General features: G+C 43.3%; 1 protein-coding gene across 1 annotated transcript in view; it reads left to right on the plus strand.

The window, feature by feature from the left end:
- Positions 1-12825, plus strand: part of BRWD3 (bromodomain and WD repeat domain containing 3) — a 1896258-nt gene that overhangs the window by 615641 nt on the left and 1267792 nt on the right. The window contains exon 21 of the mRNA XM_044057276.1: positions 6556-6629. Coding sequence (XP_043913211.1) covers positions 6556-6629 — 74 coding nt within the window. The remainder of the gene's footprint in view (positions 1-6555; positions 6630-12825) is intronic.

A 12825-nucleotide genomic window follows, 5' to 3' on the forward strand; every position in this document is an offset into this window, starting at 1 on the left:
CTCAGCTGACTGCAAGGAAAATCCTGCAGGCCCTGGGTTACATGGCATCTTGCATTCTTCTAATTCCACAAGCAAGGCTACATATGAGGAAACTACAATGGTACCTAAAGAGTTTATGGTGTCAGCACAGTCACAGCCTAGAAGCCTTAATACCACTCATCCCATGCCTTCAAAAGGAATTTCTGTGGTGGGCTCAAGCAAGCCAGTCAAACAGGGGTCTGCCCTTCAGCAAACCAGTAACCAGCCAAACCATTACAAAGGATGCTTCAGACCATGGATGGGGAGCACACATGGAGGGCAGATGCATTCAAGGACTATGGTCACAGAAAGAATTGCACATGCCCATAAACCAAAAGGAAATGCTGGCGGCGATACATGCAATAGAGGCCTTCAAACATTTTCTGCATCAAGGACACCTTCTAATAAGGACAGACAATACCACAGTTATGTGGTACATAAACAAGCAAGGAGGTACCCATTCCTACCCTCTTTGCAGGCTGGCAATGAATCTTTGGGAACTTTCCCTAAAAATCAGTATAGAGCTGGAATCCCAGTTTGTGCCAGGAAAAGACAATATACTGGCGGACAGCCTAAGCAGAAATATCATGGATCCTCATGAATGGATGCTGCATCCAGACATCTTCCTTCAGATAACACAATCATGGGGGTGGCCGGACATGGATCTTTTTGCCTCCCACCACAACCATCAGCTGAAGAAATTCTGCTCAAGGACATACCACCCACAAGCATGGAAAGTGGACGCCCTCTCTTTCAGCTGGAATACTCTAACAGTGTATGCATTCCCACCACTTCCATTAATGACCAAGGTCTTACTGAAGATCAGGACAGAGCAGCCCAAAGTTATTCTGATAGCCCCGGACTGGCCCAGACAGCACTGGTACCCACTGTTAAGGAGCTTGTCACGCACAAAACCATGGCCTCTACCACTATGGCCACTTCTGACACAACACAATTACAAAACTCTGCACTCCCGCCTGAAAACCTTACAGCTGACAGCCTGGAGAATACCTTGACTACTCACCAGAATAAGCTATCCAAGACAGTGAAGGACATCATCATGGAAGCTCGCCGACCTTCCACAAGAAGGGCATATGCAGCCAAATGGAAAAGATTTTGCACTTGGAGCACCACAAAGGGCCTAGATGCGACAGTGATGAACTTGGCACATATCCTGGAATACTTGGCAGAAATGCTCCACAATGGCCTTTCTTACTCTTCCATAAAAATTCATGCTTCAGCAATTTCAGCAGAATACAATACTGATCCACCTGTCTTCTCTCATCCTCTCCTGAGGCAGTTTCTAAGGGGAATTAAAAACATCAATCCTCCAAGGAAACCACCAGTGCCTACATGGGACCTTAACTTCATGTTGGAAAAATTAACTGTACCTCCCTTTGAGCCAGCAGCATCTTCAGAACTACAGTTTCTGTCTTGGAAGACTGCCTTCCTTCTGGCCATAACCTCAGCAAGAAGAGTATCTGAGTTGCAGGCCCTCATGGCAGTACAACCATTTCTTATTTTTCATCAGGACAGAGTCTCACTGAGAACCAATCCTACATTCATGCCAAAGGTGGTATCCAGGGTCTCACTGAACCAAGCTATTCACCTGCCTACCTTCTTTCCAAATCCACAAAACAAAGGGGAGAAACTGCTGCATACTCTGGACATTCACAGACAGTTGTGCTACTACTTGGACAGAACTAAGACTTACAGAAAAACTGACCAGCTGTTGGTAGCATATGCTGCAGGCATTCAAGGCAAAGCAATTTCCAAACAGACAATTTCAAAATGGATAGGAAATTGCATTCGATTCTGCTACTCTTATCATGGAAAAACTGTGCCAGCTAACATCAGGCCTCATTCCACCAGAGCCACAGCCACCTCCACAGCCTTTTTAAGAGGGGTGGCTACCAAGGACATTTTAGAAGCTGCTACATGGAGCTCCGTGCATACATTTTCCAAACATTATAACTTACCCTTATATTCCAGATCCAGAGCAGGCTTTGCTACAGCATTCCTGCAGGGCATTTTAGCTACACCATCCTTTTCTTAGATCCTACCACCCCCAGTTCAGCTATGGTATTCTACCCATATGTAAGGACTGCAGATGCATCCTTGAAGGACATAGTACAGTTTTGTACCTACCATAAATGTAGATGTCCGATAGGTATGCATCTGCAGTCAGGTTTTCCCTCCCTCCTTCCCCTCTGTGGTATTTCCTGGGTGCTTATCCCTCTTACAGCTAGCTGGGGTTATCTATTATGGTGTATTTGTTTTATATTACTGTGCATGTCTGGAATTTTTATTTGCATCTCTCCAAATGTAGCCTTCCTTAGAGGGCATCTGGCATCTGGGGCAAGAAAAACTGAGGAAGATGGCGTCGGCTGACGTTTTTATACCCCAGGCGCTCTGACATCAGGGAGAGGGTGATGTCAGCTGACGCCGGACCCAGACTTTGGAATCCGGCCGACCGAAGGGCTGCCTGAGGCAGGACAACCCATATGTAAGGACTGCAGATGCATACCTATCGGACATCTACATTTATGGTAGGTACAAAACTGTACTTTACTATTAAAGATTGCCCAAATTGCCCTGTGATCACAAAAGATTCTGTCTGTACTTCCACCGTCCCTCTTTCGCATTATTGAACTAAAAATAAGTCTATTTCTATGGTATGGGTTCCCTTTCTTATATGTACGATATCTAGACTTTGAGTACTAAAAGTCTATCAGATAGGACTTGTGCGATATTTCCCTAAGTCACAATTGAGGTCCCCCACTACTGCAATAGGTAAAATGACACCCAGAGAAGAAGATAGTTTTGTTAAATGATTTGCTGTCTCCTTGGCATAAGTACTAGCATAAATTACTATGATTTCCATGTTAAATTTACAATCTAACAGAATTCTACCAGGGTGTATTCTCACTGTATCTAAATTGTGTCTATCCAAAAAACAAATAAAACGGTGATGCTAAATCATTTGTCTAGTGCCATGCTTCAAGCAAATGTGTTCCCCAATGTGCTGTAGTTTATCTTTAAAGTGCAGTTAACTGTTGAACATCTGATATACATATGGGATCACAACATAGTGTTTTACATCAAAGTAGAACAGATAATTGTCTGGTATACGTCAGACCACTCTTGATGTCCATGCTTTCCTAGAATATAGCCTGTGATGCAGATGTTTTTTCTGAAATTAAATGTTTGAGCTTATCAGAAGGTAAACCACCTTCTGACAAAACAATTTCTTGCATCTCTGATTCTCTTCATCTAGAAACACTACAGCATCCTGCTGCAGTTGTAAATCAGCTTCATCCTCTGTCTCCGCTACAAGATTTTACTCCGTGATAAAGAGAAAGGGAGAAAATCTCCCCTATTGGAAAGAGTGGGGAAGCTCTCTGGTGAAATTTAGTCTAGGCATATAAATACCACCTTGGGTCTCCCAGAAAAAAGTTACTAGCCTAGTGACAGTATCCTGGTCAACAAAGAATAATAAAAATAAATGCATGTTAAGGGAATATGACTGTGAACTTCACGCATGATGTGATCCTTATGTTCCATTGTCACCTGGCAAGTGTGCTCTTAATGCTGACGTTGTGGTGCCAGTCATCTAGTATGCACCCTCTACACAACTAAGCTTGTCTGTGCATGAACTGTTGAAGTTTGTCAAGCATCCTTCTACAGAACTTCCTTTTGAGGAGTTAGAAATAAGGACCTCCAAGTTCTCAGAGATTGATGACGTTTCCAACATCCAGCTCTGTCCCTACCAAATAATGCCGCCTTTGGAAGAAACCTTAAGGATCATAACCTTCTTTAGAGACTTGGCATGTGGTACTTAATTGTTTCCCTCAGAAATGTCTTAATGAGCACCTGGAGAAAAAGGACCCTTGTTCCTCGTGGAAGCATTCATTAAGATAAAAATGCATGAGGCCTGAAGGACCTGGGCTGTATTTTGTATGGCTCCAAGAGAAGGCATGCAGTTTGCAGGCCCTTGGTGCAGTTAGAATATGAGCCTAACAATGAACTTTTGGATTAAGTACTACGTGATTTTTCAAGTCCAGAGTAAAGCCCTGAGACCTCAACATTTTTGCCACCTTGCAATTTAATATGATGCCTAAGATCTCAAACATAGTAATTAAGAGAGTTTATTCTTGCTTGTTGTGGCTTAGAGTCCTCTGCTATTCTTACCATCAGTCCAGACTCCATTCTTCTCTAGTGGCCAAGATATTGGAGAGGGTGAGATGTCTGGCTCTGAAGCCCATGTTTTGATAAGAGAGGTATTCCCTTTGGATCTTGTCTGTGGGTCTAAGATGGCATGCACCAATCCAAAGAAGTAGAAAGTTCTGTGTTTGTTGCACCTGCTTTCATAGAATTTGCCTGTTTTCATACCTGCCAAATTACCAGCTCTTAGCCACAATACAATTTTTGGTTGTTCTGCTGGGCACTGTAAACCAGATTATTTTCTCTCCTCTGAGAAAATTGTATTCCTGACCAAATGCTTCAGTTCCATAGCACAACAAAATCAGATTACCACAAGTCAGTTTTTCAGAATACTGGAGTATTTAGACTTTCCAGTTTTGATGGTACCCCTAGCAAGGCTTGATATGAAGAAACTCCATGTGCATGTAAGAAATGGGTGGTGCAAGCATACCCAGTCTCTGCAGTGCCCATCCCCTTCAGATTTGTATCAAGAAAGTCATGGTCATAGATCTAGAAGTTCCCATTCAAGCTAGGGACAGTTATGCAAATATTCAGCACAAGTTTATAGTTCTCAGCCTTGGGGGACACACACTGGGTGGGGGGGTTGGGGCGAGACCAGGACAAAAATGGGAGAGGAAAAAAGCATCTGAGTAAAACAGATTGTGGCAGTAATTCTAATTTTCAGTACTGTAAAACATATTTGGAAATCAAGGATCCTGCATACCTTCAGACAATAACACAGTTATGTGGTATGTCAGCATACAGTATGCTCATACCTTTTGAGCAGAATGCCCATCTAAACCTGGCACAGGAGGCAGATGTGATCTGAGTTTAGAAGGTTTGCAGCTGTTTTTTGGTGAAATCTCCAGAGTGCATTTTTTCAGAACTTGTCATGTATATCAGCTTGAAAGAACATTAAACTAGGAGTCTGAACCTTTTGACCTTTTATGACCAGTTCAACAGGTCTGGCTTATTTTCTTACGGTTTTATGATCATTACAAAGCTGTCACTTTTAATTGGATATTCATCATTTTTTTTCTAAAAAAATGACTTTTTTTTTTTTTATGTAAAATGTTCTTAATGCTTAGAACAGTTTATCTTAGATAAGCTGTATCTAAAATGGCAAAAGTATGATACAGTCGAAGTGCATGTTCAATAAAAGAATATATGATGACACATTTGGCTGTGCAGAATCATTGAATTTGCATCCAAGACATGTTAGAGTACATATGCAAGCATGTATAGTTATTAAAGGAATCAGTAAGACTCGCATTTCAGCTCTACTATGCGAATCACAAACATCTCTTATAGGTGATCTTAGGCATATAACCTTGTGTAAAAGATGCATTCGGTCATACTAGAAGAGCTACTTTAAAACGTCAGGCATCAGTGCACATTATTTTCCCTAGATCTAATAATTCTTGGTACTGGAACTAGTACTATCACAAACACGAGGCCTTCTGGCCTTTCTGCTATCTGAAGCAGAGACAAACTCAAATATGACTACAATTGTTTTAAAGAATTCAGTCTGAGGTTACAAAACTGTAAGTAATAAAGAGCAACACAGTACAATCTTTGATAAACTAACTGTGCTAATTTGTCCTGTGTCATGGGGCATGCAACTCTAACCAGTCAAATATATTATAAAATTACTTTTTAAGTAATTGGATTTGAAAACACATTTCCACTGCAAACCGTAGGTTGTTTTGCTCCTTTAAACATTATCTTTAATCCTCTTTGAAGGGCGTGCAGAGAAAATTTACTAGATGCCTAGGTGGTGATCAGGATCTTAACTGTTTTGACAGACTTCAATTCCTGGATTAATTTTCCATTTTCTACTGCTTTTTAAGAGTCGTGTTGTGCTCTGGTTCAAAAGTTAATACAATGATGAATCGAGAATCTTGCTGGGTGTGAGTTAACTTATTTTGAAAGATATTTAAGAGATTGTTATATTTACCATCTTGGTTCTTGTAGGCTAAATTTTCTTCCTACTATATGGCATAAACTCCTGGTTCATGTACTTAATTCCAACTGTGCGGGTACATTTCAGTTGTTCCTAGATTGTTTGGTTGTTAGTCATTTAGTATAAAATGTGGAGTCTGTTTTCTAACATGGCCTATGGCCTGAACACCACAGGTATACATCTTAAACTGTGATCTATGACTTTATATGGAATGTGCACTGTGTATAATAAGTAGGCATTTGTGAAGTCTTATGTGTAGTTGTGCTGAAATCAGTTTTGTACATCAGTTCAGTATCACAAATTAGTTGTTATAATTCATTTGTTCAGTGTGAAAAGGTTACCTTTGAAATGAAAAATCCGTTTTTTTGAAGCAGGAGGCAGAGACTGCAGATGTGAGTGAAGCGTCTGCAGGGGAAGCTGAGTGGCAGAGTGGAAGCATTTCCAGGTATGACAGTCACTTGCTTCTTTTGTTTTTGTTTAAAAAAGGTATTGCTTTGTGACATTTTCCTTGAATATATATTGCTGCATTAGTGAACATAGTTCAACGTATGTAGACAAAAGTTTGACACTTTAAGAAACATTATCAAATTATTTACTGGAATCTGGGTGCTCTGGACTTATGGCTGAAAATGATTAAACCATTTTATGCAGTAGTACAAGATCCCTTAAAGGGACACAGAATTGGTTGATATCCCTACAGTTTTATGATGGTCATCTAGTGACTGTAAAGCTTCTTCTTCTTCTTTCGGCTTTTCCCAGTTAGGGGTCGCCACAGCGGATCACCTGTCCATTCATGATTGGCAGTGGAGTTTTACAGTGTCGAGTTGCCAGCCCGACGCCCAACCTTCCACAGAAGGCACACACATGCGCACACTCACACCTAGGGCCAATTTAGAGTGTCCAATCCACCTACAGCATGTCTTTGGGATGTGGGAGGAAACCGGAACACCCGGAGGAAACCCACGCGACCACAGGGAGGACATGCAGACTCCGCACAAAAGACACCCCAGCCGAGGATCGAACCAGAGAACCTCTTGCTGTGAGGCGGCAGTGCTAACCGCTGCACCACTGTGGCTGCCCTAGTGTAGTGACTGTAAAGCTATATTGCATTAAATGCATAGATTGATAGAATTTTGCCAATTATACCAAAATACTTTCAGCTTACCCGTTGTGATGATTTCATTTTTAAATTTTGTCACCTGTCAGTACATTTTATTTAATTCCTGGTTTTAATTTCATTAAGAATGTTCTTGCTTGGTTGTGTTACTGCTAGATCATACTTCTCAACTGTACAGATTTTTGCAGAATGTCCAGATTGTTGCCTCATATTTTTGGTCTATTTCTCATAAAATTGTTTTTCTTGCAAGTCACTGGTAAGTCATTGAGGGTTGAAGTCAGGAAATAGACACTTGAGTTTCAGACCTCTTAACCTTCAGAAAATTCATACTAATGCAAAGCCTGTTCTATCAACTTTCTAAGTTTGTAAGAGCAATATTTAAAACTTGTCCCTATTTTTGGGGCTTTGTCCCCCATTTATGGCTTTGTTCAGAATGTCCTTCAAGGATGCGTCTGCAGTCATAACATATGGGTTGTCCTGCCTCAGGCAGCCCTTCGGTCGGCCGGATTCCAAAGTCTGGGTCTGGCCTCGGCTGATGTCGCTCTTTCCCTGACGTCAGAAAGTCTGGGGTATAAAAGCATCAGCCGACACCATCTTCCTCAGTCTTTCTTGCCGCGCGGTGCCCGAAGCAGAAGCAGTTCGCAAGTGCCGGTCGGCCAGCTCCTTTGATTCAGCTACCGAAGACTTCGAAAAAGCTAAGTACCCCGTTGGGGACTCTTTCTTGCCTCAGCCGATGTCAGATAAAGTAAATAATTGTTTAACTTGTGGGAAACAAATACCTCATAAGGATTTCCACTCTTACTGTCTCCCTTGCTTAGGCCCAGACCACGACATCTAAGCCTGCTCTGCCTGTGCTTCCTTCAACCGACGAACGCTTAGGCGTCGGTCGGAGTTTGCAGAGGAATATTTTGGGGCTAACTTTGCATATATAATGCCGTCTGAGACCACGACTTCACATGTAGTTAAAAAATGAAAGGACAAGGACCGACCCTCGCGGCCTGCGGTTTCGGCTGAAACCTCGGTCAGGCCTACCGCTAGTCTCGGTTTTGGCTGAAACAGAGTCCTCGGTGCTTCCTGTTACCGAAACCTTACAACCGACTACCTGGGCCTCGGAGGCTCCGGCCGAGTCGGTTATTGAACTACCTACGGAAACCGGTGTCCAGGACATGTCCGACACCATTCCTTTAGACAAGTCCACTCCTGCACGTGGTGCAGCCAGACCCCCAGCATCCATGTCCATTAAGGCCTTCTGTAGGGCTAAAGCTGCCAAACTTGCCAAAGCTTTGCCTCCCAAGTCTACCTCTCAGAGGCCTTCTACCAGCACTCAAATTCTCAGCCTAGCAGAGGACCTTATCTCCTTAATTAGAGGTTCTCAACCTCACCCGGACAGGGGCTCTCTTCCACCTCCAGACAAAAGGCTCAGGGTTGAGCCCTCTGACCCCCACTCTTCAGATGAGTCTACGGATGAATCTGTGTTGTCAGAGCACCAGCAGGAGGCTTATTCAGCATCAGAATCCTCGTAGGCCGAAGAATCTATTCCTTCGGCCTCCCCTCCTGAAGAGTTTTCTTTTGGTGAGACACTGCATTCCATGAGAGAGCATTTCCAATGGCAGGGCCAGGAATTTTCTGATTCCAGAAAAAGATTAAGGACCTTTTTACACTTACCTCAGCATAGGCCTTTGGCTATACCTCCTGTTTTGAATGTTATTGATGATGTGTACTCTGATGCTAGTACAGCCCCTGATTCTCTCCCTCCGGCTCCTGCCAAACCTGATAGGTACTACAGGGTTCCGGATTCTCATTTTCACCTGTACAAGGCCCACACTGCAGACCCAGAAACCATTTCACAGGGCCCTAAAGGGGTTGCAGCTGCCACTGCTAAAAATCCTTTACCTTCTGAAAGGGAATCTAGAGCTTTAGAGCAATGGGGAAAGAAAGTTTATACTTCTGCAACTCTTTCTATGAGGGCATTAAATTGTCAATTCCATATGATTCAGTACCAAGAGTATTTGTTAGATGAATTGTATAAGAAACTTTCCTCCTCTGAGCCCCTTGACCGTAAATCTCTTCAGGATCTGGTACATAACTCTTAGCAGGTTAGCAACCATTTTCTGCAATGTGGCTATGATGCACTGGAAGCTTCATGTAGGTCAGCAATGACAGGGGCAGTTATACGAAGGCATGCCTGGTTGAAGGAGCAAGCTCTACCGGACCATGTTAAAGCTAAGCTCCTGGATGCTCCAATGGAAAAACAAAAATTATTTGGTTCCACGGCCCAGGAGGTCTTAAAGAAGTTTGAAGAAAAGGCAAAATCTGTGCAAACAGTCAAGAATTTTCTGCAGGTACAACCACCGAGATTCAGCAGAAATTGGCCTAGTAAGAATTGGTCCTTTCCAGACTCAGACAGATCACAGAGAGGCAGGAACAGGCGTACCAGAGGTAGGGGGCAAGCTAGAGGCCACTACTGAGGCCGTCCGTGGCAGCCACCCAACCAGAGAGGTAGTGCAGCTACAGAAACAACTGCTACACCAGGACAAACACAATGACTTATTTGTGACTCCGCCGACCAGGGCTCAATTAGAAGCACCATTGGGCGGAAAGCTTTCTTTATTTTCAGAAAATTGGCATTACATTACAAGGGACTCATGGACACTACAAATAATAGACAAAGGATACAGGTTCCATTTCCACACATTGCCAAAAAGACAAGGAATGCCAGACCTGCCACCAAATCAGAGGCCGGAGGCTTTGAAGCAAATCACCAAATTACTACAAATGAAAGCCATAGAAAAGGTTCCTCTATCAGAACAAGGCCAAGGTTTTTATTCAAGGCTATTCCTTGTTCCAAGAAAAGAAAATCAATGGAGGCCTATTCTCGATCTGTCCGCACTGAACACTTACCTCATTGTGCCGAAATTCAAGATGCTGACCCTACAGCAGCTTCTTCCCGCGCTGGGCAAGGAGTCTTGGCTGGTGACACTAGATCTCAAGGAGGCATACCTGCATGTCCCCATTCGACAAAGTTGCAGAAGACGCCTCAGATTTCTTGCAGGTTCAGAGTATTATCAATTCTCAGCATTGCCCTTTGGCTTATCTACTGTGCCCAGAGTGTTCACGAAATGCCTGGCGTCAGTAATTGCACACTACAGACTTTAGGGGATTCAAATATACCCATATCTGGACGACTGCCTGATACAAGCAGACAGCAAGACAAAATTGTTAAAGGACTTGGACTATGCCATCCAGCTACTACAGGCCTTGGGATACACAGTCAACATCCAAAAATCAAGACTGGTGCCATCCCAAAGGATAACCTTCTTGGGTGCAGATCTGGATACAACCACCCAAATGGCCTTTCTCACAGAAGAAAAACAGAATCAACTTCCAGATTACTTCAAGAATCTGACAAGACAAACTCAGCTAACTGCAAGGAAAATCCTGCAGGCCCTGGGTTTCATGGCATCATGCATAATACTAATCCCACAAGCCAGGCTACATATGAGAAGATTGCAATGGTACCTAAGGAGTGTATGGACTCAGCACAGTCACAGCTTAGAAACTCTGATTCCAATCATACCTTGCCTTCAGAAGGAATTCCTGTGGTGGGCTCTAGCCTGCCAGACCAACAAAGGGTTGCCTTTCTTGAAACCAAAAGCAAACCAAACCATCACCACGGACGCTTCAGACCGAGGTTGGGGAGCACACATGGAGGGCAAATGTATCCAAGGGCTATGGTCTCAAGGGCAGCTGCAAATGCACATAAACCAAAAGGAAATGCTGGCAGTGATACATGCAGTCGAGGCTTTCAAACCTTTCCTTCAACAAGGCCACCTGCTAATAAGGACAGACAACACCACAGTTATGTGGTACATAAACAAACAAGGAGGCACGCATTCCTACCCTCTATGCAGACTGGCTGTGAATCTATGGGATCTTTGCTTGAAACACAATATACAACTACAGGCCCAGTTCGTGCCAGGGAAAGACAATACTCTGGCAGACAGCTTAAGCGGAACTACCATGGATGCACACGAATGGATGCTGCACCCAGACATCTTCTTACTCATAACACAGACGTGGGGAAGGCCCGAGATAGATCTGTTCGCCTCACCCCACAATCATCAACTGAAAATTTTTTGCACAAGGACATACCATCCACAAGCATGGAAGGTGGACTCTCTCTCATTCAGCTGGAAAGCCCGAAAAGTCTATGCTTTCCCACCAATCCCATTAATGTCCAAGGTTTTACTGAAGATCAGGGCAGAACAGCCAAAAGTGATTCTGATAGCTCCAGACTGGCCAAGGCAGCATTGGTACCCACTGTTGAAGAGCTTATCACAGACGAAACCATGACCTCTCCCATTATGGCCTCTTCTTCTGAAGCAGAACAGTTACAAGATCCTGCATCCCAAACCTAAAGACCTTGCAGCTAACTGCCTGGAGAATACCATGACTCCTTCCCAGGACAGCTTATCCCAGAGGGTAAAAAGGACATTATTATGGAAGCTCACCGCCCTTCCACAAGGAAGGCATACTCAGCAAAATGGAAAAGATTTCTCAGTTGGAACACAAAAGGCCTTGATGTGACAGTGATGAACATGTCACATATACTGGAATACTTAGCAGAATTGTTCCACAATGGCCTGTCTTATTCTTCCATTAAAATACATGCCTCAGCAATTTCAGCAGAATACAATGTAAATCCTCCTGTCTTTTCGCATCCTCTCTTAAGACAATTTCTCAGAGGAATCAAAAACATCAATCCTCCAAGGAGACCACCTTTACCTACTTGGGACCTTAACTTTGTGCTGGAAAAACTAACACTTCCTCCATTTGAACCAGCAGCATCGGCAGATCCACAGTTTCTATCCTGGAAAACTGCATTCCTTCTGGCCATAACTTCAGCAAGAAGAGCATCTGAGTTACAAGCTTTAATGGCAGTGCAGCCATTTCTTATTTTTCATCAGGACAGAGTTTCATTAAGAACCAACCCAACCTTTATGCCAAAGGTGGTATCTAGAGTATCGTTGAACCAAGCAATTCATTTGCCTACATTCTTCCCAAATCCACAAAATAAAGGGGAGAAACTTCTATGCACTCTGGATATCCACAGACAATTACGCTACTATTTGGACAGAACAAAAAGTTACAGAAAGACTGACCAACTGTTTGTAGCATATGCTGCTGGGACACAAGGAAAAGCAATTTCCAAACAGACAATCTCAAAATGGATAGGAAATTGCATTCGCTTTTGCTACTCCTTTCATGGAAAGACTGTTCCTGTGAATATTAGGCTTCATTCCACTAGAGCCACAGCCACCACTACAGCCTTCCTAAGAGGGGTAGCTACCAAGGACATTTTAGAAGCTGCTACATGGAGCTCCTCGCATACTTTTGCCAAGCATTACAATTTACCCTTATACTCCAGATCCAGAGCAGGCTTTGCTACTGCAGACCTGCAGGGTCTCTTAACTACACCGTCATTTTCTTAGTACCTCCACCCCCAGATTGGCTATGGTATTCT

This window comes from Protopterus annectens, chromosome 15.part0 (assembly GCF_019279795.1).
Source record: "Protopterus annectens isolate FY-2018-M chromosome 15.part0, PAN1.0, whole genome shotgun sequence".
Lineage (NCBI taxonomy): Eukaryota > Metazoa > Chordata > Ceratodontiformes > Protopteridae > Protopterus > Protopterus annectens.